The sequence below is a fragment of the Leucopleurus acutus genome (assembly GCF_964270905.1).
Source record: "Leucopleurus acutus genome assembly, chromosome: X".
Classification (NCBI taxonomy): domain Eukaryota; kingdom Metazoa; phylum Chordata; class Mammalia; order Artiodactyla; family Delphinidae; genus Leucopleurus; species Leucopleurus acutus.
Window position 1 is genome coordinate 7,803,905 of NC_139148.1, and position 27,999 is coordinate 7,831,903.

The 27,999-nt window shown below is 44.3% G+C and overlaps 1 protein-coding gene across 2 annotated transcripts in view; it reads right to left on the reverse strand.

The window, feature by feature from the left end:
* MID1 (midline 1) overlaps positions 1-27,999 on the reverse strand; it is a 177,470-nt gene that overhangs the window by 101,720 nt on the left and 47,751 nt on the right. Inside the window, exon 2 of one of the 2 annotated variants that reach the window (XM_082865238.1) lies at positions 25,303-26,018. In XM_082865238.1, the coding sequence (XP_082721364.1) occupies positions 25,303-25,962 (660 nt within the window). In that variant the 5' untranslated portion in view covers positions 25,963-26,018. Of the gene's footprint in view, positions 1-25,302; positions 26,019-27,999 lie in introns of those variants that run through there. The other variant, XM_082865239.1, reaches the window with a different exon arrangement.

The following is a 27,999-nucleotide window of genomic DNA, read 5'->3' on the forward strand; positions in this document are numbered from 1 at the left end:
GTGGACCAATCAGAAAGGCGTGTTTTGTGTTGTCAGGATGGAATGATATTGCTAGAGAATCTGACAGTCCTGCTATTGGTCGCTAGCTCCCCAAGTGTATTCTAGTCCTACACAAAAATCTTAGATCTAGAAAACAGGGCCCCTTAGGAGCCCACTCTAAGATGGTATGCCAAAGAGATCTGATTCTGGCTACAGCCAGCCCTTGGGATCAGAGGGAGGCTAAAAGACAGCAGGTAAGTGGGTTCCTGGCTCCTTGTGGAATCTAGGCTTGTTGGCATGAATCTTGATGACCATTTAGTTCCTGAGACTTTACAGAGGAAATCAGGGCCAGTGGTTGGTTACTGGACATGCAACACCAGAAGTGGGTCTATTACGCTCCTGATGTATGGACAACAGAGTGATTGAGCCTATGTTCACCACCACTGTACAAGTGCTTTACGAGATGGGAATGGAAGCTCGGATAGAGGCAGAGCCCTGCATGCTGCCTGCAGAACTTCAGAAAGTAGACCCCTTTCGAGGGCCTTTGCAAGGTTCCAAGATTTGGGAAATTCCCAGATCCTTCAGAGCACCAGGTACTCATGAAATCAGTCCAGAGAGCTCTGCCTGTGATCTTAGTCTGTTTCCTGTGCTGTTCGTATTCCACACCAATGGTTCTAGCTGTTGTTTGCAGAATGCTCAGTGGGTCATAGAAAGAGGTTCAGAAAGAAACTAGCTCAATGATAGAATCTGATGCTTTGCTTCAAGGTATGAGAGTCAGTTTGTCCTTGACCATCTGAGACAAGAGTATCTTATCCTTGGAGTCATAGGCCATGAAGTTGAATATAGGGTGCGGGTAATGAGAATTCCACCCAAATAGTCGATCTGGTGAACATTAAATCTACCAGTGCCAACGTCCTCCAGTAACACATACTGAGACTCTCCCTACCTCTTCTTATAGTTAGAGGACTTCAGGTGGAAAAGGTGTAAACTCCCTTGAAGGAAAGCATTATTAGGACAAGACTCCCGTCTCTCTTTTTCCCCACTGGCTTCAAAGTACCTGACGCATAGTAGATTAGGTACTTTGTTTGTTGCACAGTAGATTCTCAACAAATATTTGCTTAACAAAATGGGTGGATGGGTGGGTGAGTGGGCAGATAGATGGCAGGGTAGGTGGAGGAGGGTTCCTACAGAGTTTGGGAAAATAATTCAACACATTAGTCCCAAATCCTGAGAATGAATTTAGGGGGTACAGAAAGTTCTCCGATTACAGAGCTACGTTGGTGCTGCCTGGAAGTTGGAAGTTTTTCCAGTTCCCTCAAATGGGCACTTGTGATTCTATTGAGAGCTTTCTGGAAGGATCCATTCTGACATTCTATGGAAGATACCAAAGGCAGTAGGCCTGTCTCCTTCTCTGTCAAAAACCTTAATTCTTGGGCTTCCCTGGTGGCGCAGTGGTTGGGAGTCCGCCTGCCGATGCAGGGGACGTGGGTTCGTGCCCCGGTCCGGGAGGATCCCACATGCCGTGGAGCGGCTGGGCCCGTGAGCCATGGCCGCTGAGCCTGCGCGTCCGGAGCCTGTGCTCCGCAACGGGAGAGGCCACGGCAGTGAGAGGCCCGCGTACCACCAAAAAAAAAAAAAAAAAAAGAAAAAAAAAAACCTTAATTCTTTCCTGTACTTGTGCTGGAAAGAAAGGCCTCACTCCCAGGGCTCCATATCTCCTCTTGTTTGCCTAGAAAGTTGCTATTGCAACTTAGCAGATGAAAACCAGCAGACACTAGTTTGGGGATTACAGACAAACAGAAAACATGGAGTTCAGGGGCTAGTAACAGGTTTTCCCTCCAGTCATTCAGAGCTGGTTATTCCAACTTCTCAATATCTAAAATCACTAACTTTAAAACTTGAATCTGAAGAAAATATTCTTCAAGGTACTCCGAAGCGGGCTACGTGCAGGCCATCCCTTTTGATAACCAATTACATGCATCGAGATGGAAAAACAGGAAGAAGTTGTCACTTGACAAGCATTTTCCTTCCTTTAGTCCTAAAGTACAACGAGGGTTTAAAAACGAGGACACGACAGTGCTTTGTGACAGCCTGGAGGGGTGGGATAGGGAGGGTGGGAGGGAGAGAGACGCAACAGGGAAGGCATATGGGAACATATGTTTATGTATGACTGATTCACTTTGTTATAAAGCAGAAACTAACACACCATTGTAAAGCAATTATACCCCAATAAAGATGTTAAAAAAAAAAAATCAAAGGCCATAAATCAAAGCAGATATTCATAAATGTTATTCAACAAATAAATACATTTCCCTAAATTTAAAAAAAAAAAAAAAAAAAACGAGGACACGAAAGTCGTTTTACATGATTTGCATTTTGTAGTATAGCCAAGGATCTCCTCAACACATCAGCCTGAAATTGTAGTTTAGTGTCTGTTACAAGACGTTTCCAAGAAGCGTAAGAGGAAATTGCAGAAATGAGTTCAAATCACAAAATAAAAAGCACAAGGGTGAATTTTCTGAGCACAGGTAGGCAAATTAAGGGATGGATAGAGGAATGTGGGAGGGTAGGGGCTGTAAGGGAGAAAACCATACTTCAAAGACTTCTGGGGCTTCCCTGGTGGCGCAGTGGTTGAGAGTCCGCCTGCCGATGCAGGGCAGCCATTTTACCATTTGACTTAAGAGTCAAATCTATCTGGGGAGTTTTTTCACCACTAATGGAACCTAGAGTGGATTATGCTCTTACGGCATAAGAAAGAATTTGGCAAAATCAGTGGCCATTTGACATGGTTAACACACTTCTGGATCATATCAATGAGAGGCTTCATAGAATTTTCACCTAAATTAAACATTACAAATGTACAGCTGGAAGACAGGTTCAAAAAGTCTCAACTGTATACGTTACAACCATTAATGTGTTTTGCAGATTTTTTTTTTAAGTTGGCATGAATCCAAATTGACCATGTGCATGCTGTCTTTGGCAATCATATGGTTTTTCCAAAACAATTATAAAAATAAAAGGAACATTTGCTCCTTGCTACTAGTGTATACAGTGCCTCCATAGGGTACTTTGTGCTCTTAGAATAAGTGCTCAAGACCTTAAAAAAAATGTTGCAGCCCATTATTTACCAATGTCTGCCAGTTTTAAGAAATGAAAGGGCTACGAAGAGGGCTTCTGGGGTGGGAAATTTAACTTAATGTGGTGATTAACATCAGAAATAGTATCTAGGACTTCCCTGGTGGCACAGTGGTTGAGAGTCCGCCTGCCGATGCAGGGGACACGGGTTCATGCCCCGGTCCGGGAAGATCCCACATGGCCGTGAAGCGGCTGGGCCCGCGAGCCATGGCCGCTGAGCCTGCGCGTCCGGAGCCTGTGCTCCGCAACGGGAGAGGCCACAACAGTGAGAGGCCCGCGTACCGCAAAAAAAAAAAAAAAAAAAAAAAATCTGCCTGCCAATGCAAGGGACACGGGTTTGAGCCCTGGTCCGGGAAGATCCCACATGCTGTGGAGCAACTAAGCCCATGCGCCACAACTACTGAGCCTGCGCTCTAGAGCCCACGAGCCACAACTACTGAGCCCACGTGCTGCAACTACTGAGCCCATGGTCCGCAACAAGAGAAGCCACCGCAATGAGAAGCCTGTGCACCGCAACAAAAAGTAGCCCCCGTTCGCCGCAACTAGAGGAAGCCCGCACGCAACAACGAAGACCCAACCCAGCCAAAAATAAATAAATAAATAAAATATTTTTTAAAAAAGAAATAGTGTCTAAACCAAACACTGAAGAATCAAAGGGTTGAATTGAACCCTTGCTGCTCTAAATACATTCTTTGCTTCAACTAATATGACCTTATAATGAAAACTAAAAACTTTTAAATGATCACAGATTAAACACAGCAGCCATGTTTACTAGACAGTAACATCCTTAATGACAAAAGTACCTTTGTGCTAATCTTAGTGTCTTCCCCTCTGAACACTGAGTAGGATCAATAAATATCTAAGTTGCAATGGAACATAAATGGACCTTGGTGCTGGGAGTAACTGAAGTACTCCATTCCATTCTATTTCAAATGCAAAAGATTTCAAAGATACTCCAACCATGTCACATTGGTAGGAGCCACCATAATTACATTTGAGTTTACTTTTCTTAAGCAGTTTTTAGGGCAACTCAATTTCCAGTTCATTAAGTCGAAGTCTTAGTTCAACTAACATGTACCCAACATATAATAATCCTCCCTATATGACACACTCACTGGTCTATAAATTGCTCATGATAAAACCCACACAACAAAGTCTACAAACTTCTAATCCAGTTCGAAGTATGTTATGTATTGATGAGCTTTGAAAGATCAAATATTGACCATGAGATAAATCTCAACACCTCTGACAATATTTGATTTCAGAAAAACAATGTTCACAGCCACACGAACAGCATTAGGAACGTACTCAAGTTCTCATAGCCTCTATGGTCCTATCATTCTTCATAAGTTACTCTTGAGTTTATCTGATTCCAAAGCACTTGGTCATTCTCCCATCACAGTAGAAAGGTGGGCTAGGACGAGGTAATGACTGATTTGTTTAGAACTAGAGGAGGTAATTCCTCTTTCCACACAGCTCTCCTCATGCAATAGGAGTCGGAATAGTAACCATAATAACAGTAGTAGATTAGTAGTAGCAGCAGCAATAGGAGGAGGAGGAGAACTAGTAGTAGCAATGATAATAGCAGCTACCATTTATCGAGCATATACTATGTGCCGAGTATTTCGCATATTTTATCCCTAGTCCCCTTAGTAACGCTATAAGGAATGTATTATTACCTTGATCTTTACTGATGGAGAAACATACTCAGATAGACTTACTTTCCCAAGTTCACACAGCTACTGAACGCTGGAGCTGGACCTCTGAGCCCAGTTCCATTTGATTGCAAAGCCTGTTCTCCTCCTACACCATCCAACTTCTGGAGTAGATTTATGTCTTGATCCTTATGGCATCATTCTCTAAAGAGTCAACTTATTTCATTCTTTTTGCTGTTGTTTTTGCTCCCCTGTAACCTCTTGTAACATTGGCCTCCTTGTAACAGGAAAATGCCTGTTATGAGCACGTGCTGCACTGGCTTTACAAATTGAGATGCCAAAGGGAGAGTCAGTACTTCAAAGGGAAGGTGGGGCTTTCCAAGGTTACACTTAAGGGGGAAGAGCCAATAAGCAAGGTTCCTCTTCTGAGTGCCTCTGGTTAGAACCAAGAGGATTTGAAATCTCATCAACATTAGCTGCACCATGTGGAAAGACCTCTTCTGGGAAAAGGCGTGCTTAGAACTGCTTACCAGGACTCAACGAAAAGACCTTAGTTTGGGAAAAGCTTTTCTACCATGAACTGAAATCTTTATCAGAAGACGTTTCAGAAGAAGGGAAATATTGTTTCATTTCCATATCCAACTCACTCTAAATAAAACAAACTCTGGGTCATTGACCCAATTTAGCATTTCATAAACAATAACAGGACTGAATCTAACTTAAGAGTAGAAATATATATAGTATTCCACGTCATCATTCCTTCTTTAACACCACAGGTTTCTCCCAAACTTTTTTTTTAGTTTATTTAGTTATTATTTATTTACTTTTGGCTGCGTTGGGTCTTCGCTGCCGCACGCGGGCTTTCTCTAGTTGTGACGAGCGGGGGCTGCTCTTGGTTGCGGTGCACGGGCTTCTCATTGTGGCGGCTTCTCTTGTTGCGGAGCGTGAGCTTCAGTAGTTGTGGCGTGTGGGCTCAGCAGTGGCGGCGCACAGGCTTAGTTCCTCCGCTGCATGTGGGATCTTCCCAGACCAGGGATCGAACCCATGTCCCCTGCATTGGCAGGTGGATTCTTAACTACTGCGTCACCAGGGAAGTCCCTCTCCCAAACTTTTACTAGGACTTCATTCTTATTTAGATCTGTATCAATTATAGGGAGATCTATCAATATTCAGCCTGATGAAAGTTTGGGTTCAAATTTGTAAGGAAAGGCTAATAGATGAACTCAGAACTAGGTAAAAAGTGGTGCTGTCCCATAGAGTAAAAATGCAACATAATTATAAACTCTAATTTGTGAAAATATAGGCTATCTCCTTTCAAAGGTAAATTTTAGATCATTACGTATGTACACCTTGACTTACTTCAGGATTTTCACAAGAAAAAATATCTGGGTGTAAGCGTGTTTGTGAAACCTAAGGTAGAGAACGTTACGGAAAGTTTCAGCCCTTCTTGCTTGAAAAATGTGGAATTTCGAGCCCAGATGAATGAAATTTTCAACACCTAGTAGGCTATCATGATACCATTTGACAAACTCAGAAGGTAATTTTGGGAGCCTGGGTCTGTTGTGAAATAAGAAAAAAAATATTGTTCTCCACCCTTTGCTCAGTCTCCAATCATGGAAAGGCTCTTATCTTCCTTCAGTACATCTAGTAATCCCTTTGCTTGCCAAAAGGATGAAAGTCACACCAATATTCAGGTCACAAATTAAAAGAGAAGAAAAGGCCTCAGGTAAATGTCTTCAAAATGGGATGTATCCCTGTAGCGATAAGATGATTATTTCTGAGTGACGGAGGAAGCGGGGCGGGGATTGGGAGAAAGGAACCCCTCCCAAATAATGCTACTTTAAGGCCCCCAAACAAGACTGTGCTCCATCTGTTGCTCTTTAAAAACTTTTGTTTATCACTTTACACTAGTCGTGCTTTTCACATTTATATTATCTTTATTTTTTCCTTCTTTAGTTCTTTTTGGCAGTGCTGGCTGCTGGAAGAAACAAATAATACATCTGAATAAGCTTACAGTGTAGATTTCCAGAACTTTAGAAAAATACTGAGTATCGCTAATGTATTTTAAGTGGAACTCCCAAACAACAGCATGTCCTCTAGGGGCTTCCCATGGTAGTTTGAGACTTTACAAGATAAACGGCCAGGCTCCATGAGGCTGCTTCCTGGATCCATCCTGCTGTGGCGTTTCAGGCACGCCTGGAATGTTCTGGCATGACGCTCTCTGCTTATTGTCTTATTGCATGGAATTTATGACTTAGGAAAAAAATTCTTAAGTATTTTAAGGTAATAATTATTCTTTAAGCAGTAACAGCAAAACCCCCAAACAAACCCATATTTAGAAAGAGTGAAAGGAAGAACAATTTTGTCTCAATTTGGGGAAAAAAAAAGTTCTGAAATGTTTTGGTTTTGTTTCATGAAAATTATTTGTCAAGGGTTCAGTGGCATTTAATGACCACGCTCTGTCTCCTTTAGAGCTGTTTTCACGACGATAGTGTGAAACAAACAGAGCTTATTTTTTCGAACATTTTCCATGCCTCTTGTCCATCCTACAAAGACAACCTCAAGTGCAGAGCTTACCTGGGAAGGATCAGGGAACCATCAGTAGGTGTCTTAGCACCTAACACTTGCTTGTCCAAAGACATGCTTGGTATTAACTCCTATCACTGATCTTCTAGAACACTCCTTTGCAACACTTTATTTCATAAAATCACCTAGGGCTATACGACTCTCAACTGCGGGGGGTGGGGGGGGGGGGGAATGCCTCTCTTTCAGCCTCCAGAACCAAAGATTAAGGCAGCACTGAAGCTCACTATGATGGAGTGAGCACAGTGAGGAAAGCAAACTTAGAGCCATTCTCACATCTGTGGGGCGTCAAAGAGGGGGACACGGGGGGGAGGGCATCCAAAACGGGGCGATCAGAGAGATGGATGAGGGACACTTCCTGTGGGAAACAAATTTGATTTTGTTTCACCATCTCTAGTGTTTATCCATTCAGAGAAATCTTTGCCAGAAAGTCACTTTCTCATTGTAAATATGATGTTGATTTTTTTCAGGACAGGAGCACTTTTACTGAGCATATTGTTTAGACAGAAAATGGAAGAGATCGAGTCACTTTTGCTGAAAAATACAGGTACGTAGGTAACTACCAAATAGAGGTAAATCAATTTCCAAGGAAAATGACCAGATTCAATGGCTTTTGAACCTTCCAAGAAACCTGTTTTATGAGTGCATTTTGGAGGAAGGGCTACACAAACAGTGAAAAAGACCAAAATTGTCATTAAGAACCAAACACATAACTCTCCAGATTAATTGTGATGGCTTCATTCCCACCCCCGTGGCCTTATTCCATGGTCACTCCTGAGGACTCCTGGGAGGCATCTCTAGCTCTCAGATATAATATTCAAGTTTGCTCAGATTTATTCAAAAGAAATCTGAATAAAATACCCCCTCGGGGCTTCCCTGGTGGCACAGTGGTTAAGAATCCTCCTGCCAATGCAGGAGACACGGGTTCGAGCCCTGGTCCCGGAAGATCCCACATGCCGCGGAGCAACTAAGCCCATGCACCGCAACTACTGAGCCTGCGCTCTAGAACCCACGTGCCGCGACTACTGAAGCCCACGCGCCTGGAGCCCGTGCTCCGCAACGAGAGAGGCCACCGCAGTGAGAAGCCCGCGCACCGCAGCAAGGAGTGGCCCCTGCTCGCCGCAACTAGAGAAGAGCCCGCGCACAGCAACGAAGTCCCAACTCAGCACCCCCCGCCCAAAAAAAAAAAAAAAAATCCCCTCACAGATCATCAGAGCAATGATAAAGAATTTACAACTGATTTCTTCACTGGTTGAAAAGAAAAATCACAACCCGTTTTCCTTAGCACAATTTTTTTTTCTTCTTGCATTGATGGTCTGATCATATTGTCTTATTTTCTGCGTTTCCAGTAGAAGAAAATCCCTTGGACAGAAATACTACTGACGGGCTTATTACTTCAGTAGAACAGAGACATTGTGATTATTATTATTATCATCTTAAATTTGATAGGTATCTTCAAAATGAAGACCTCTCATAAGAACACAGATAATGAAAATTTCTGTGCTCTAGACTAAAAGCATCTACATTAAGATACTTGTTTTAACTTACATAAAGGTATTTATTCAACTTCTACAGAAATTGGGTATGGGGCTTCCCTGGTGGTGCAGTGGTTGAGAGTCCGCCTGCCGATGCAGGGGACGGGGGTTCGTGCCCCGGTCCAGGAAGATCCGACGTGCCGCGGAGCGGCTGGGCCCGTGAGCCATGGCCGCTAAGCCTGTGCGTCCGGACCCTGTGCTCTGCAACGGGAGAGGCCACAACAGTGAGAGGCCCGCGTAACGCAAAAAAAAAAAAAAAGAAAGAAAAAAAAGAAATTGGGTATGTTGTAGACACTGCCTCAAACAGAAAGACATCAAGTGGAACATTTATTGAAGGTTGGTATATTTGTGGTCTGGTATATGGGTTTCCACTAACCAGTTGTGAGGCCTAAACCAGGGGTTGGCAAACTATAGCCCTCGGGTCAGATTGGCCAGCCACCTGTTTTCATACAGTTTCACTGGCACACAGCCACGCCCATTTGTTTACATCCTGTCTACTACTGTCTAGGGCTGCTTTCAGAGCGGTCCCGACTGAAATCATATGACAATATTCAGTAGCTGGCTCCTACAATGTTTGCTGACTCCTGCCTTTAGAAGCTCATCTGGGCCTCAGTCTCCCCATTTGTGATTGAGAGGTTGGGCAAGACTGACGTTTTTCAACCAAGTTTGCACCTTAGAATAACTGAATCACTTTGCTGTACACCTGAAACACAACATTGTACATCAACTATACTTCAATATAAATGAATGAATGAATGAATGAATGATTCACTTGGGGGAGTTTGGGGAAAATCTCAGGGCCTGAGCTGCACCCCAGAGGATCTTGTTCCATCCGGCTGGGCCCCCGTTCAAGGTGATCTCTGTGCAGCCAGGGCGAGATCCACTGGACTAGACAACAACAAAGGCCCTTCCAGCTTGGGGCTTCCAAGACGTGTACTTCTTGTGAAATAAACAGTATCTGCTGGCAGGAACAAACACTTGGAAACGAACGAGGCCTAAATAACTTCAGCCTCAGCACTGAAGACTCACATTTGATTTATGCCATTCCAAGTCTCTGACTTGAGGGGCTGAGAATCTACAGCTTTGCACAGATACACATGCAGAGCTATATACATATAAACAGTTCCTTTGGAAGACAGCTACCCCTGGAAGGTAGTCCTGATCGTGAACTGCCCCAAGTAGGAAATCTGGGGCATAGGAGATAATATCAAGTGCACCTAACTCACATTTGGGGAAGGGATTAAAGAATATTTAATAAGCCTTTGGAGGTTGAAATACTGCTGAAACAGCCTGGAGGACGGCATGGGCGGGCCCAGACTGCTCAAGACAGGGCGGGGGCCTGGGGTGGAGGAAGCCTGCTGTGCGCAGCCCTGAGGCGGCTGCCAGCCTGCCACTCAGGGCGTCCACAGATGGTGGGAGGGGACTCTGCAAAGGCTGAGCTTTCCAGTCTCAAAACAGATTTGGTTTTGGAGGTCACACAAACAAGTCAACACCTCTGAGAGTGAAGCTGAGCTTTTCCCCTTTGCACTGCCGGCAAAGATGCTTTGGTTAATTACAGGTATCCCAGCCTTAGCACCACTGACATGTGGAGCCGCACGATTCTCTGCCACGGGGGCTTGTCTTGTGTATTCAGGATGTTGGGTGGCATCCCCGGCCTTGATCCACTAGATACCCCTCGCCCTTCAAGTTGTCATAATAAGGCAATTGTGTGCTGCTAAGTTTACCCGCTAAGGTCTTTATGATTTCTTATCATCCTGCCTCAAAGGGGAATTAAAGACAACTGTTCTGAGGCAGCAGGGAACAAACTAATATACATAAAAAATATGCATACTATATACATATATATATATATATATATATATGTATATAGTATTATTTTATCCTGCCCCTTGTGAATGACAAATATTTCATCACCTCTGTCTGAACTAAAGTCTTTAAAAATCCAATGGTCTCTCTATAATACTTTCTCAAAAGAAATCACTGGGGAGCAATTTGTCGATTCAGAAATGAATGCAGAGACCTAAAAGGCAATATTTTGCTTGCTTATGTATTCAAAGTTCAAAAGAATGGCTGGTGGGCTACGATTTTCCTTTTTTACCTGATGGGCAAATTGTACTGTATCGTCTGATTAAATTATTACGGGCTGTTCCATTTGTCTCTACAAGTATTTACTACTGATAAAACACCTTGTAGGGCTTCCCTGGTGGCGCAGTGGTTAAGAGTCCGCCTGCCGATGCAGGGGACACGGGTTCGTGCCCCGGTCCGGGAAGATCCCACGTGCCGCGGAGCGGCTGGGCCCGTGAGCCATGGCCGCTGAGCCTGTGCGTCCGGAGCCTGTGCTCCGCAACGGGAGAGGCCACAGCAGTGAGAGGCCTGCGTACCCCCCACCCAAAAAAAAAAAAAAAAAAAATTGGAAAACACCTTGTAGCTTTTAGAAATGCTCTAGTCACTGAAAAATGAATAATCAGATACCAAAGAACTATGAGATACAGGCGTTGAGCTTGAGAAATGAACAAATGGTTGGGGCAGGAAGGCTTGAACCCAGAAATGTTTATAAAATAATACGGAATGCAGTGTAATTCTGAAGGGGTAGTAAAGACAACATGGCATGTCTGAGATTAGAGAATTTTATGAAAAGCTAACCTAGAGTAGTCCTCGGTGAGCCTAGAGTTAGTCCTTTAAGAATCAACTGGGGAGGGGGAAGGGTGAGCTGTGACAAAGCGAGAGAGAGGCACGGACATATATACACTACCAAACGTAAAACAGACAGCTAGTGGGAAGCAGCAGCATAGCACAGGGAGATCAGCTCGGTGCTTCGTGACCACCTAGAGGGCTGGGATAGGGAGGGTGGGAGGGAGGGAGACGCAGGCGGGAAGAGAGATGGGAACGTATGTATACGTATAACTGATTCACTTTGTTATACAGCAGAAACTAACACACCACTGTAAACCAACTATACTCCAATAAAGATGTTAAAAACAAAAAAAGAATCAACTGGAGTTAGTAGAGGAAGAGGTAGAAGGCTTGAGGAGGAAGATTATCCACTTTGATTTATATCAACTTTACATTGTCTAACTTCTTAGAAGAGTCTAGAATGTTTTTATAACTACAGAGAAGGCTTAAAATTTGCAAATAAGTTGGGGGATGGGGTAGAAGCCTTCAGGGGAGAATAGCAATGGAGAGAGGAACCTCGGACTTCCCAAGGGTCAATCGTTACCGGGTTTAATCCTCAATTATACCTCTGTTGCACCGATGAACACCTAAGTCTTGGAGAAGTTAGTTGTGGTTTTTTTTCCTTAACCTAAGTTCACACAAATTTAAAATGGCAAGGCCAGGGCACAAGGTGAAATCAGACTCCAAGCCTGTCTCAGACCTGCTGAATCAGAACCTGCATTTTAATAAGACCCCCAAGTATACTTCCTGTGTACATTTATATTTGAGATGTTCTGGTCTAAGAAACTAATTTAAACCTACAATTCTGACTGATAAGCAATCCTAGAGAGAGAAACGGATAACAGACCCCAAACCCTTTCATTGACTAACACGTGGTGACCATTTTCACTTGTGTACATGCTTTGCCAAAAATAACTAAATATGAATAAGAATTCATTTAGGTCTCTTAAGAGATCTGAAATGTCAAACTCATAGACCAAGATGCTAAATTTACATTTTTAACCACGGCAAATAAATCATCACATTTCGAGTGATGGCATGAATTTAGGGATCATCAGATATTCATTCATTCCTTCATTTAAAACTAACGTATAGAGTAGCCAGTGAATATTGAATAATTCAACATTACTGTAAGTAAATAAAAATTATTCCACATGGATTTCCATATTTCATTTTTGTATTTTTACTCCATTATTTATATTAGAATGGAAAATAGATCAGCTTCAATCTAGTTACCACTTTAAAGGAAATTTCTTTGCTTAGTCCAGGGAGCCCTTGTGTCAGAAGTTAAGGCAAAAGCACTTTGTCTCTCCAACACCCAAGCTCTTTTTCTTCTCATTACTTTTTTGAAGTGTGGCATGTTTGGGCCATAGTTCTTTCTGCCTTAATCATAGGTGATGATTAGTTCGGGACAGGATGGGGTCCCTGGGTCTGAGCCCCCAAACTCAGATTTCTCTAACCATAGTTAATGCTATTTAATTTCCATGACCTCACGTTCCAAGTGATTAAGGAGGTTCCTATTTAACCAGCTTCCCCCACCCACTAGACACTGAGCTAGACACTTGGACCTATATTATCTCATTTAATCCTCCCAAGATCCCTAATGAGCAGGTATTATCATCCCCATATTTTTGCAGGGGACACGTGGCTATTCCAAGGATCAAATAATACTGATCAAACTGTCAATCTGGAGATTTACAGATGCTAGTTATTCCTCTTGGTAATAGCTGGTTCTCAGTGTTGAATAAGCAAATACCCTTGAACCACATCTGAAAACAACTTCAAGCAGCATCTTGAAAGAGAATCTCCCTCCCTTACCACCCCACAGCCCTGACCTACACGACTGTTTCCTAGAGGTACAAAGGCAGCGTGATGGCCTTGCCTGATACGTTTCCAGATGAATTTCTAGAATAAAAGAGAAACTGGAACCACTTTATTTGACGAGCTGAACACTATAAATGGGTGAGATCCTCGTCGGCCGGGACCCTCCAGTGCTTTATTCAGCAATCCAGGGGCAAGAAAAGCACTTCCCTCCTGGGTGGAGTTTGTATGGGGACCTTGGGTCTCCTCGATCTTCCAGAAGCGACAGGCCATACTGAGCATGAGTCGGAAAGCCTGCCCGTTTCACTCCTCTCAGCCTTAAATCTGACGCCACCAACGAAGAGCAGCTGAGCTCTGGACAGCCACATAAAGGGTCAAAGGACCGAGAAATAAACCTCTCTACCAGGCCAGCATGTTCATCCTAACACCTAAGTTTGTAAAAATTCCCTAACAGATAAAGCCAGCTCCCCAGCTGGCTTGGCCACACAACAGCCTTTCCTCCAGTGGCCTCTCACAGCGTCTTCCTAGAGATGGGTCCTTCCACAGTGGAAATGACATAAACCGCTCCCTTGCCTGGATATGCACCCGACCTATGAGCCCCGGTCAGGAAGGAAGCGGAGACCTCTGAGGAAAGCACGTGAGAACGGCTAGCAGTTCAGCCCGCGATCAGCGGACCTTTAATAAGAAAGGGTCTGGCCCAGATTTTCTCACGGACTGGAGTCCTCCTATGTTGCCCTGACTGCCACTGCAAAGGGATGCATGGTGCGAATGTCACTGTTGTCCTCTCTGAACACTGCTTTTCCTTGACATGTGTTTTCCCTTCGGCTTTTGGAATTAGGCGATTTCCGTAAGTCAGCAATTTTGGACAATAAGTCATATTAAAAACTATCTCATGGATTGAGTTTCATGGACTCTTTTCATAACCCTTTTCTATACTCTTATCACAGTTATAATTATGTCTAGACCATGAAAGCAGTGACGTGTCTTTGTGACTCATTTCTGAATTCCCAGAGTTTATCCAGGGCTTATCTCACTAGCTAAACACAAATATCCTTTAGGTGAATAAATATGGGTCCTTTCCTTTTTATAAATTTATTTATTTATTTATATTTATTTTTGTCTGTGTTGGGTCTTCGTTGCTGTGCGCAGGTTTTCTATAGTTGCGGCGAGCGGGGGTCGCTCTTCATTGCCGTGCGCGGGCTTCTCATTGCGGTGGCTTCTCTTGTTGCGGAGCACGGGCTCCAGGCACGTGGGCTTCAGTAGTTGTAGCACGCGGGCTCAGTAGCTGTGGCTCGCGGGCTCTAGAGCGCAGGCTCAGTAGTTGTGGCGCACAGGCTTAGTTGCTCCGCGGCATGTGGGATCTTCCCAGACCAGGGCTCGAACTCATGTCCCCTGCATTGGCAGGCGGATTCTTAACCACTGTGCCTTCAGGGAAGCCCCTCTTTTCTTTTCTTTTTTCTTTTCTTCTCTCCTCTCCTCTCTCTCTCTCTTTCTTTCTTTCAAAGGAGGATTTGACAAAGCAGATGGGGAAGATCATTTATAAAGACACAAAGGGGGTAGAAGATTTTCAGGCTTTCCATATCGTTTCAGTAATAAGAACCCAATCTATCCCCATGGATAAAAGCTGTTATTTGCCTGACTGTTCTCCCCAGCAAGCAGTAAAGGAGATACAAGGGAGGAGGGAGACGATGACCACGTTGCTCTATCCATTCTGCCGCGATGGCACAGAACACCCAGGGCCGCTACAGTGGAGGGGCCGAAGGCCTTCCCCTCCGTCTACAAGCTCCTTCGCTTCAGAGCTTTCCTCCTCCCCTGCCCCATCCAACAGTGAAACCCCTCCTTCTTCCTATTCTAAGGGAGACAGCTGCTAACGCAGGGCCCAGGGCCGCCTTGCTCCATCCTTCGTTCACACACCCAAGGCAATCTACACCAAAAAGCAAAGCTGGCCAACTGAGCTTGTGATTGGCCCAGGCTGCCCGCCTGTCATGTCACCTATATTTGTCTCATCTGTCTTATCTGTGTCGAAATGTGACAGTCATGGCATAAACCCGAATGCCAGCTTCTCTTTCCTCGGAAACAGCTGGAGTCCTCTGTCAACACCTGGGGTGCTGATTCCATCCAATAAAGCAGGAACATGAAAGACTAGCTCGTCCCCCTGGACTTCAAAACGCTGCTTGTTTTTAAAGCCATTTCTTTCAGTCCACCGCTCACTGCTTCTTAAAAGTCCATTTTACTACTTAGCTTGGTTTAAAAAGAAGGACAAATCAAAGTTTCCACCCAGTTATAATTCCTCAGAGGGTTGTTCAAAATTTCCCATGGCAGCCAGAAACACAAATAGACCCTATAACCACTAAGTAATTTATGATACTGTCAGGAAATCCACGATCGGATTACACCAATGAAGCCTTTATTGTAACAGTAAATGCCCAGATATAATAATACCTCATGCTCGTGGAACGTTTACTATGTGCCAATCACAAGGCTAGGCACTTTACAAGCATTTTCTTTTCTGATGAGAAATGCAAAATGTATTCTCCTCTGTCAGCTTAAAAGCTATCCTCGTGGGTAGGCAAAGTCCTTAAGTATCGTGCCCAAAAGTCTAAAACGTAAAGTGAATTAAGTTTTAAGTGGATTTTGTAAGTGGATTGATAGTTTTATCAGATTTTTCCAGAATGTCACGTACTGAGAATATATCCAATCTTTAGCCACAGTCACCTCCTCAGGCCACTTGTGTGCTCTTTATTATTCTACCTATCCAGTGTCCACAAATTTGCCAGCCTTTCTAAGAAGAACCTAATTTATGATTTGTCAGTGATAGAGGATGAAAGAGAATTCTGAATATCACAGCCTTAAAAAATGAAATATTTAGTTGATGTAATTTCAGCAAATCCTGCTAGCTTTAACTCTGACTGATCAACACGAATTGTGTTCTTTCAAAACTTTTCAACTTAAATTCAAATACCATGCACAAATAGATACTCCTCACTTAACATTTACCCACTTTATATATTTAAGTAAAATTAAGCAGTTAACTGTGTATTAAGACATTCAGGAAAAAAAATTACCCTATGAGGGAAATCGGTGAGCCCATGGAAGCTTCAAGGGCAATTCATTAGTTTCCACACGAGTATCTCCTTTCCTCTGAGGTGTCCCCAAGGTCACCTGGGGGCCACGTGTGTGAACTCAGCTCCTGGCATGAGATCTGGCCCTTCAAGACAACCCAGTCTACGCTGGCTCAACTGGAGAAAATGTTGGCATGGAGGTATCTTAAGGCAGCTTTTCTGGTGGCCCTAGAGGCACCATCCACCGTCCATGATGGTGGCCTACAGCCCGGCCAGCTGTGTGTGTAAAGTCACTGAGTTAAGTCTCCGAACCTCAAAGGAAACCTCGGAAATGACGGAACCACTTGAAAGGCAATGCACTGTTAGCTGGAGAAGAAGTAGCCGAAGAGACACAGAACAACTGGGCAGCAGGAAACCGTGTTCTAGTCCTAGCTCAAAGTCCTCCCCCCAGGTGACGTGGGCTCACCCCTCTTACCACTGTCAGCCCCAATTTCCTCATCTGCACAATGGGGATGCAAGAACACGCCCTTCAATGCTGCATCTGCCTCTAAACCATTCCTGAAGTCTGTGGTAGGCGTTCAGAGGCTTGAACAGCAACCTCCTTATAAGTGGATCAAAAAGCCAGAAGAAATAAGGACACGTGGTCACCAGTATGTCGCTGCACTAGGGGAGCAGGAAAAGAATCACATTTATGTCTGGACCCAAGAGCCACTCATCAGTGACCACTCCTATTGATCCTGGGTCTTCAAGGACAAGATACTGACTCTTACCTATTTGCATGTTTCTGTTGAGTGTGGGAGGTTTTGACCTATGACACTACTTCATTTTGCATATTAAAAAAGAGATCACAAAATCTAAAGTAATGTGAACATCTTTTCCCCCTTCTGTTTCTTCTGTGGACACAATGACCCTAATCTTTCTGATATCCTCATTTGACCTTGCCTTCAGAAAATCTACATGACATCAGCCTCTCTCACAAAAACAAAACTCCTTCAGTGTTGGCGCTATAAAGAAGAGGAAGATTGCCCCAAACCCTTAACCTGGCACTCAAAGACTCAAACTCTTCCCCCAACAAGACTCTCCCGACATCCTCCCTCCTGGCCGCTCCATCGGCAACCTGGGCTCTAGCCAGCATTGTCTAGAATCCCTAAGCTGTCTTGCGGATTCCTGCCAACAGGTCTCTGCTGGCCTCACTCCTGAGGAACGCCTTGCTCTTCTTCTTTGATGCATAATCCACCCATCTGTCAGGGCGGCTTAGAGCCCACCACCCTGGAGCACGGTTTCTTGTCTACTCAAACCCAGAGCTGGCTCTTCCTCCCCCGGATTCCCGAAACACGCCTCTAACCCATCAATCCCACACCTGGCCATCAACAAGCATTTATTCACTGTCGCGCCCCCGCCCTTCGCCAGGTGCTTGAGACACAGAACTACAAAGCCCATGAAAGCAACAACGTGGACTCTTACCTCGCACGCAAATAAGACAAGCACTGGTTAAAAAATAATTGGCAGGCCTTCCCTGGTGGCACAGTGGTTAAGAATCTGCCTGCCCATGCAGGGGACACGGGTTCGAGCCCTGGTCCTCGAAGATCCCGCATGCCGTGGAGCAACTAAGTCCGCGCGCCACAACGACTGAGCCCGTGTGCCACAACTACTGAGCCCGCGTGCCACAACTACTGAAGCCCGCGCGCCTAGAGCCCGTGCTCCGCAACAAGAGAAGCCACCGCAGTGAGAAGCCCGCGCACCGCAACGAAGAGTAGCTCCCGCTCGCCACCACTAGAGAAAGCCCGCGCGCAGCAACAAAGACCCAACGCAGCCAAAAATAAATAAATAAAAATTAAGAAAGAAAAAAAAATAATTGGCAGGTGGTCTGCCTCCAAATTCCACACCTTAACCATCATGCCATTCTAACCCCCTGGTTTCTTACAGTATTTTTACGTTATAATATATTGCCAGGCGCAAGGCTGAGGGTTTACGTGAAACATTTTATCTTGTTTTTCCACGATTCTATGCAAGTAAGTACATTATTAGCCCTGTTTTACAGAGGAACTTAAGCTAAGCAACAGGTTCAAAGACTACATTTGTTTCCACAGCCATGTGACTAAAAGGTACCTTGCGTACTTGTCGGTGCATATCCCAGAACTCTCTGAGCTTCTCAAAAATGATTCCAATAACAATAAATCATCAGGCAATAAGACATTCCTATCCGCAGTTGAAGGAGGGAGAGGAGACTCCTCAGGGGGAATAGGCAGATGAGAAGGAGAGAGGAGAAAGATGGAGCCTTAAACTTACTGTTAAGAACATATCCCTAGAGATGTTTTCTTTTACTCCATATATCATAAATAGTTTTTGTACCCAACTAAGCAAATTAAAATATAGGTTTAACATATTTGACAAATATTTGGAAACTGTATTTCATCACATGGGAAGTTTTAAAAACTATATTGCAGACTAAAGAAACGTTCCCATGAAATAAGTCCAAGCAGAATCACAATTTGAAGGGGCCAGCTGGAACTGGTGAGACCTCATATAACCAAAACATGTTGGAAGACATGTGTCTGAAGTTCACATATCCCCAGTGGCATCGTGTGACAAAATGTCATAAGGTATATCTACATGTTAGATTAAAATCTAGCCTAGAATTATTGTGAACTAGTCTGAAAAAAGATACAGGGGTTGCACAAGGGATGTGGTAAGTGGGAAAAACAAAAAAAGAATGATACCAAACAATCCACGGACATGTCGTAAATTCAACATTGTTTTCTAATAAACAGCTTGGCAATGGCAGGTGAAATGGCCCTTATTCCAGGAAGCCTTTCTCCATCTCTCAGGTCTGGGGTTGGTGTCGTCCCTGCTTTGGGCAGCGTGCCTCCTTCCACCACCACCAGAGGAAATGTTCACCCACCGGCACTCTCTGCTAAACTTTAAGCTCCGTGAAGGAGAGAGACCGTTTCTGTTCATATTGCCTCCATTTATGCAGCATATATTAACTTACTTTTGCGTGACCTCTCAAAAAACCCCATATGTCAGGGCTTCCCTGGTGGCGCAGTGGTTAAGAATCCGCCTGCCAATGCAGGGGACACGGGTTCAAGCCCTGGCCAGGGAAGGAAGATCCCACATGCTGCGGAGCAACTAAGCCCGTGTGCCACAACTACTGAGCCTGCGCTCTAGAGCCCGCGAGCCACAGCTACTGAGCCCACGTGCCACAACTACTGAAGCCCGCGCACCTAGAGCCCGTGCTCCGCAACAAGAGAAGCCACCGCAATGAGAAGCCCGCGCACCGCAACGAAGAGTAGCCCCTGCTCGCCGCAACTAGAGAAAGCCCGCGCGCAGCAACGAATACCCAACGCAGCCAAAAATAAATAAATAAAATAAATAAAAACCCATATGTCAAATACGGTTAATGGGAGGATAAAGGAAATGGTAGGTATAATGGATCTATCAAGTGTCCATCACATAGGCGCATAAAACAAAGGTGAGTTGTTCTACGAGTATTTGAGATCTAGTTTATCAAAATTCACACCATTAAATCTAAACCAGTGAAATGCAATATAGACCAAAATAATGATTCACATCCAGCTGGATAAAATATAATGCAATATCTGGCTGTGCTCTTATTCAGAAATTCTCTTATAGAATTCTTTATCGTGTTTACGGATGAGTATCTGCAACATTATTAGGAATGGAATTTAAGCTTCCATGTAGTGTTAACAGCTGATCATCAGTGAAGCTGCTGACAAGTTATCTATTGGGAATCCATTATCTGCAAGACCCTGTGGTCAGTCTTAGGTGGGTGACGGTACAGTGAGAGCCAAAGGTCTCTGCCTAACTTAGGGTGCTTAGATTCTTGAGGGGGACATAGCCTGTGTTCAGCTGACTGGGTAACTAGGTATACACTGGAGTGATTGTTATGGGTTGGACTGTGGCCCCTAAAATTTCACATGTTGAAGTCCTAATCCCAAATACTTCAGAATGGAACCTTATTTAGGAATAAGGTCATTGCAGCTCTAATTGGCTGTGATGAGATCATACTGTACTAGGCCCTTAATCCAATGTGACTGGTGTCCTTTTAAGAAGGGGAAATCTGGGGCTTCCCTGGCGGTCCAGTGGTTAAGACTCTGCGCTCCCACTGCAGGGGGCCTGGGTTCCATCCCTGGTCGGGGAACTAAGATCCCGCATGCCTCGCGGCACGGCCAGGAAAAAAAAAAAAATTATGCCAAGAAGGGGAAATCTGAACACAAAGACAGGCGCAGCGGGAGAATGCCATGTGAAGAGACACAGGGAGAAGACAGCCACCTACAACCCAAGGAGAGGCACCTAGAATCCACTCTTCCCTCACAGCCCTCAAAAGGAATCAACTCTGCTGACACCTTGATTTAGCACCTCTGGACCCCAGAACTGTAAGACAATACCTTTCTTTCCTTTAGGCCACCTAGTTTGTGGTTCCTTGTTGTGGCAGTCGTGGCAAATTCATACGGTGACAAACACTAAATTCTCACAGATGAAGGTTTCTCAACCTGGGCACTGTTGAGATTTGGGACCAGACAAGTCTATGTGGGAGCACCCATCCTGCACCCTGTAGGATGCAGCAGCAACCCTGGCCTCTATCCACATATGTATGCAACACACACACACACACACACACACACACACACACACACACACACACACACCCTTTCACTGGAACCTGCACTAAACCGGCTACTATTTTCAGAGAAGAAACAATCTATAGAAACTCTAAGGAAAAAGGAAAAAGTCTAGCTCAGTATCTACTTACAACTTCCCCAACGGCAAATAAAGTACAAGACTTTAAAAAATATAGACCCTTATGATCTATAAATGACACTGAAGAGTGAAATCCCATGTCTTCACCTCCAGATGAGAAGGGCTACACAGGAAGGCTGAGGTTTAATTGGAACCTTTATCAAACTATTATAAAATTACAATGGGATGATCCATTGAAAGGGTTTTTTTTTTTTTTTTTTTTTTTACAAATAAACTCCCTAGGCCAACAGAAGGCCAATTAGAGTCAGAAAAGCAAAACAATGATTTGCAACTTCAGTTTCAGCTAACTTGAAGTCTGACTATGCTGAAACTGAAGGGCAAGGAAAGGTCAGTTTTTCTTGGTTTGTGTATTTTTCTAGGTGTAACTAGAGGAAAGAAACAAGAGCTCCAACACTGTATACTGGAACAGAGGAAAAGAAATTACTGCATCGTAATTCCTCGAAAACTCCGGAATGCGTTCTATTAAATTCTCTTACATGTTATGCGGTTCACAAATCAAACTTTTGATCCAAGTTTGGAGGACTGCGAGGCTTCTTAAAATTCAATCAAAATGATGTGAAAAGGTGCACATTATGATATGCTCCATTTAGAGACTTATGCATTTGTCAGGAAGACTTTTCTCTTTTTATCTTAAAACAGAGTTCAGGAAATGCTGGTTTAGTTTTCTCTTTGCTTCAATATTTTAAGAGTACTTCCCAATGCACAGTTTCTGAAAGCATTAGATTCCTGATGCTATTTCAAATGATGTGAAAGATTTTGCTTGCATGAATTCTACAGGCTGGAATTTTTAAATGTTTTTTCCCTTTGTGTCTAGAAAAAAAGGTGTAATGTACAGAAGTATATTCCAATCCTCTATATCAACACACGTACACCGAGAGTTCATGTGAGCAAAAAATGTCCCTCAAAGTTGAGTGTTATTGCAAGAAATAATTCTTCTTCATAATCACTGCAGAATTCCCCCTCTTCAAATAATGGACTTTTACTAACAGAAGTAAAAAAAAAACATTTTCAAACAGCAGACACCTGAATCCTTACATATTCAATTAACTAAAACAAATCTATCATGTTATCAATGAAAGCATCCTCAAATTCCTACATGCTTTGTGTTTCCACATCATCACAAATCCATTTCTGTACGAGATGCTAAAGCCTCAGGAAAATACATTAAAAGAACACATTTACCTGATGAACCTAGGGGCAGGACAGGAATAAAGACACAGACGTAGAGAATGGACTTGAGGACACGGGGAGGGGGAAGGGTAAGCTGGGACGAAGTGAGAGAGTGGCATGGACATATATACACTACCAAACGTAAAACAGACAGCTAGTGGGAAGCAGCCGCATAGCACGGGGAGATCAGCTCGGTGCTCTGTGACCGCCTAGAGGGGTGGGATAGGGAGGGTGGGAGGGAGTCTCAAGAGGGAGGGGATACGGGGACATATGTATATGTATAGCTGATTCACTTTGTTATACAGCAGAAACTAACACACCATTGTAAAGCAACTATACTCCAATAAAGACATTTAAAAAATGGCTAACAAACCAAAAGAAAAAAAAAAACACATTTACTTTTTCAGGTCAAAGTAATTAACAAAAATACCCTTTCTTGGTTTTGGTCCTTTCAGTATGCTATTACTTTCTTCAAACATTCAATGTTTATATTGTACTTAGGTTTTGAGGTACCATAGGCACCCAAATGTCATCTCTTCTGTGATTTTTTAAAATTCTAACCTAAGTGGCTATGCTAGCATGTTATTTTTTTAAATGCTCATAAGCACATTTTGTGAAATGGCTGTAAGTAAATACTTACAAGCATATTTTGTTGAGCGGCTATAAGTGTGTTTTGGTGCACTGGGTGCTGTTTATATGCTTCTATTTCTGTAATTAGAAGATAAAATCCACTAGATCATTAATGCTCAGGCCCTCCCGGTAACAGTATAAAATGACCGCTGACCCACTGGCTTGATTAGACAAGTGTGCAGAGCTCTTAACTGAAGAGTTTCACTTTCATCACAAAAATGGCTAGGGCATTAAAAGTGTCTCCTGTAAAATTTGGAGATGTAAATAACTAAGAACTCCTCTGTGATGGTACACAAGTCATGAGAAGAACTCGAGGATCAGGTTTAAATATCAAGTCTGGGAGCTGCTGAACACGGAACCTCATTGTGGTGCTTTGACAAACGGTCATTAAAGGTAGTGTCAAGCCAACTGAAGGAACATTTTTTGAATTAAAAAACCGATCTGGCAGCTTTACGTTTCGGAAAGCAAAAACACCTAGGTCCTTGAAAACCAACTTACGGTTACCAAAGGGGAAAGGTGGTCATGGGGGGGTGATAAATGAGGAGTTTGGGATTAACAGATACACACTACTATATATAAACTAGGTAAGCAACAAGGACGTACTGTATAGCACCAGGAACTGTACTCAATATTCTGTAATAACCTAAAAGGGAAAAGAATCTGAAAAAGAAAATATATAACTGGATCGCTCTGCTGTGCATCTGAAACTAACACAACATTGCAAATCAACCGTACTTCAATTTTTAAAAAAAGGAAAAAAACCCACCTATGTTCAATCATCCTAAATATTCTGTCCCCCACCAAAAAAGGGTGGAGGGATCACCTTGGTTTCTAAAATTTGATAGCCACAGCAATCTCTGAAGAATTTGTTTTAGCAGCACAATTCACACACGCACTGCCTTTGCTATTAAGAACTCTGGAGGTGTGTTTTTGGCTACCTTCGTGCGCGACACTAGGAAACCAGGCAGCCATCTGTCTTCCCTTGTCTGTATCACCTCGATCCTCTGGCTCAGCTTTCTAAAGATGGTTTTATACTAGTCACCTCACTTTGAGCGAGGCATGCTGCCCAGGTGATGCTTTTGTCCCCCAAGTGACGTCTGGAAGCAAGGATTCACTTCGGCATGCCAAACTCCCTCAGCATACCAAGAAACAGCCACCACATCACAGATGTGGCGCATTCATCCCAGCATCCCCCAAAGAAACTACGTGGTCCTGGTAAACACAAGCCCCCATCAGCGCCGAGAAGTGATAGGAACCATTTGTGAGACGTGGTGATGAGCTCTGAGCGGTAATACTTTGGATCACGTGATTCACTTTGTTTGCTCAACACAGTGTGTGTTTGTCCTGAGAGGAAGGACTTCGGTATATATTTACGCAAAGCTCTTAATTTATACTTCCTTTCCTTTTAATTGGCATCTTGTTACCTAAAATTAGCTGGTGAACGGAGCAGACAGAGCGTCTCACGATCAGAGCAAACTCTCTCGGCTGAGTTTGCAATAATTAGACCCACCGTCGCCCGCAGATGAACAGACACCTGGAGGCCTGCCTTATTTCTTCCCTGGTGCCTTCTCTCCATATCTAGAGAGTGATTTTTAAAATCTGACGTATAGTCATATTAATTATCATTCCCTGAGGTGGAGTTTGGCTCCTAATTCATGTTAAAAGTGAAGTTCAAACATTCTTGCCTGTAACCTTATGGCATAAAAAGCCTCCACGCAAAGGAATTCTTTCCTGAAACCCGAGACGATCGGGACACTCTACTTCACCAATACGCTGGATATCATTTACACAAGGAATAAAAGGTCACGTGTCCTCTAAAATCCCACATTTGCTATAGGCATTTCTCCTTCTATTCTTCTGTTTGGGCAGTAACTAGATACAGGTACGATGCAAGTGAAATGAGTTTTCCCTGATGAGTAAGGAAAGTAAACGCCCCCAAAATGCCCAAACCCAGACTTCATCGCCATTCCTTCCCACGCGCGCACGCTCTCGTTCTCTCTCGCTCTCTCTCAACTGCAAGGATTGAAAATGATCCAGATTTTTCAGAATTCGCCCTCACCTTGACAACGCTAACATTACAAGCGGCAGTCAACTTTTACAAGACACCCTTATTGTGTAACACGGCTAGGCTGCCAAAAAGACGTGCTATAACGAATCAGATAACAAAGGCGAAGAGAAAACCTTCACCTGCCACGTAGCTAGCAGTGAATATACTTTTTCTTTCCATGACATTTGCTGGCAGAAAGGGGTTCGGCTTAAGGCGGATCGGAGACTAACCTTCAATTTGTCATAGCGCTCACTCAAAGCTGCCACCTGATGGTCTCGGTGCCGCCCGACCAGTTTACACAAGGCACAGATTAACTGGTCATCGGTCACGCAGTACATATTCACCTTCTCATCCTCGTGCTCCAGGCACATCAGCCCCCGAATGTGCGAGTCCGGGATGGGCTCAATCAGACGGTGGCCTGTAAAGGGTTTCTTGTTCGGGTGAGTGGCTTTCAGGCACTCGTCACAGTAGGACACTTCGCAAGTGACACAGGTCTTCACGGCGTCTTGGGCAGGATCCTGGTCACAGAACTGGCAGAGGACTTTCTCGGCCGAAGTCATGCTGTTGGCGTCGAACGGCCGCTCCCGGCGGGTCTCGCTGGGGGAATTGGGCCCGCTCACCGAAGCTTTCTGGAACCTGTCGATGATGTTCTGCAGGGTGACGTTGCGCTTGAGCCCGTCTAGACCTCGCTGGCTGAGCGTGATGACATGTCGGCAGGTGGGGCACTGGAAGGCAGTGATGGACTCCACGGACTCGTTGGTGGCGCAGTGTGACACCAGGATGCGGTGGGCGCAGTTGAAGCAGAGGCTGTGTGCGCAGGGGAGCAGAAGAGGGTCCTCAAAGAGCTCCAGACAAATAGGGCAGGTCAGCTCCGACTCCAGTGTTTCCATCTTCAGGCAAAGCTCTCCTGGGTCATCAGCAAAATCCAAGGAAGCTGATCAGCTATCTGGAAACAGAACGTAAGATTTGATTAGGCGCGAGGGGGGTCAGCCATGCGGGGCTGTCAGCTTTGACTACATCTCAGAATAATTCCCAACACAGGTCACGGAAGGGTAAATGTGTGTACATTCCAAATAATTCTCTCTCTATTCACTGGGGAAATGGGGGGTGTGGGGAAACACCCTAAGCCAGCAGACCAGCTAACATTTCCTCAAGGTTCCCGGCACTGAAAGCGGCATTTTTTTTTTTTTTGCGATTTTGTTCTTTAAAGGTTCTCGCTCCAAACTGGCACGTTCTTGAAACTGTAATTTCCATATCTAATCACAATAATCTTACGGTGCCATGGCCAAGTTTTCCTTGTGTTGAAAATGAAAATGTAGAAACATTAATTAATGAACTACGGAGTCTTTCATAACTTTGAATTTATGAACTTACATGTTAAGTATATGTGTTTTAAGGGCCTCTGCTCTGCCGTACCCAACCAGGCTCCAGAGAAGGAGAAGGGCACTTAGTGTAGAAATGGGCATGAAATGTGTATGAAATCAAACGCGTGATTTCAGGGGTAACGATAATGCTTCAGCAGGGGATGTCAGTTTCCAAAATACATTCCCGAGAAAAAACCTTGACTTTCACAAAGATGATTGTGATAAAGGCAACGTTTCTGGCATGCGTTTGTTACTCTTCTGAATAATTCTATTGTTTAATCCAGCGGTGGGACGTGGGTGGGCAGAGGGAAGCAAAGAAAAATATCTGGGGGCCTTTTCAGCGGCTGCGGTGAGCTTGGGGACCAATGACTAATAACGACATAGTTCATTAGAACAAGGATTTTCGTGGCTACAATATTCATTTGCTAAGTTGTAACAGTGGGGACGATTACAGTTGAGAAAGCAGTTGAAGGCAGTGGCACTCCTCCGAGGAGATTTACAAGGGCCGCCAACGGACCCTGCACAGCCCTCCCGGGCTGAAATCTCCCATCAAGGGCTTGTCACTGTCGCCAGCGACAGGCCGGGCTAGCAGGAGGTCCAGCCTCACACTCAGGGCCACGTTGGCCCGGGCACGACCTCCGGCAGCTTTGTTGCTCCCCTCCAGGCGGCCTTCGGGTGGCCCAGCTGCACGCTCCCCTCGCCAGGAAGACTTGCTGCTTTTGTGAACTCTCGCCTGCCTCCCCTTCCAAAACGGGAGGGCAAAGAATCCCACATAAACCCCTGCTCATTAAGAGGGAAGAGGCCTCGTGCTCATTAGCAGGCCTGGGAACCAAGCCTCTTTGAACCTTCTCCCTTTCAAGGCCATTAGCAGAGGTCTGCGCAACAGTGACAGGCATATTAGATGCAGCCCACTGCGGGCTGTGGGAGAACCGTGCAGTTCACCCAGTAGATGCAAGGTTCAAATCACACTCCGGGGGGATTTTCTCAGCCTGATTCATAGGAAGGCTTCACATCCAAAGCTATGTTTAGTGATTCTGACAATCAGCCTTTTTGTATTCACACCTCCATTTATTTACAAAATTCGCAATTTCTAGAATGCCCTGACCCTCTCTGAAACAGCATCCCTCAGAAATACCATGGGGTGCTGTGGTTAAACTAATGCTCATCTTGCTATCAACTGAACGGTAACTGATCATTAAAAGTGTAAAGTATGTGCTAAGCTTGTTACAACTTAAAGGGCTGCTGGCTTCATCTTAAAGACCTCTCCAGCCATCGCTAATGTTAACTACGTAAGAAAGGATAAAGGGGCAGCAGAGATTTGAAATATTAAAGGTTTCTCATCTTTCCACAACCTACAGTGGAAACCCCAGGGCTGCTGTTGTGAGAAACTCACCAGCCCCGCTTGGTTCCGGCCAACCTTTCCTACACAAATAGCTTGGAAGAAATGGAAAGGTTTTACCTATTAATCATCATCTTGGCTCATCATGGAAAAACAGAATTCTCTCTACATCAAATTTCTTCTCACTTCCCATCAGAAGCATGTAAAGGAAAAAGGTAGCCCCT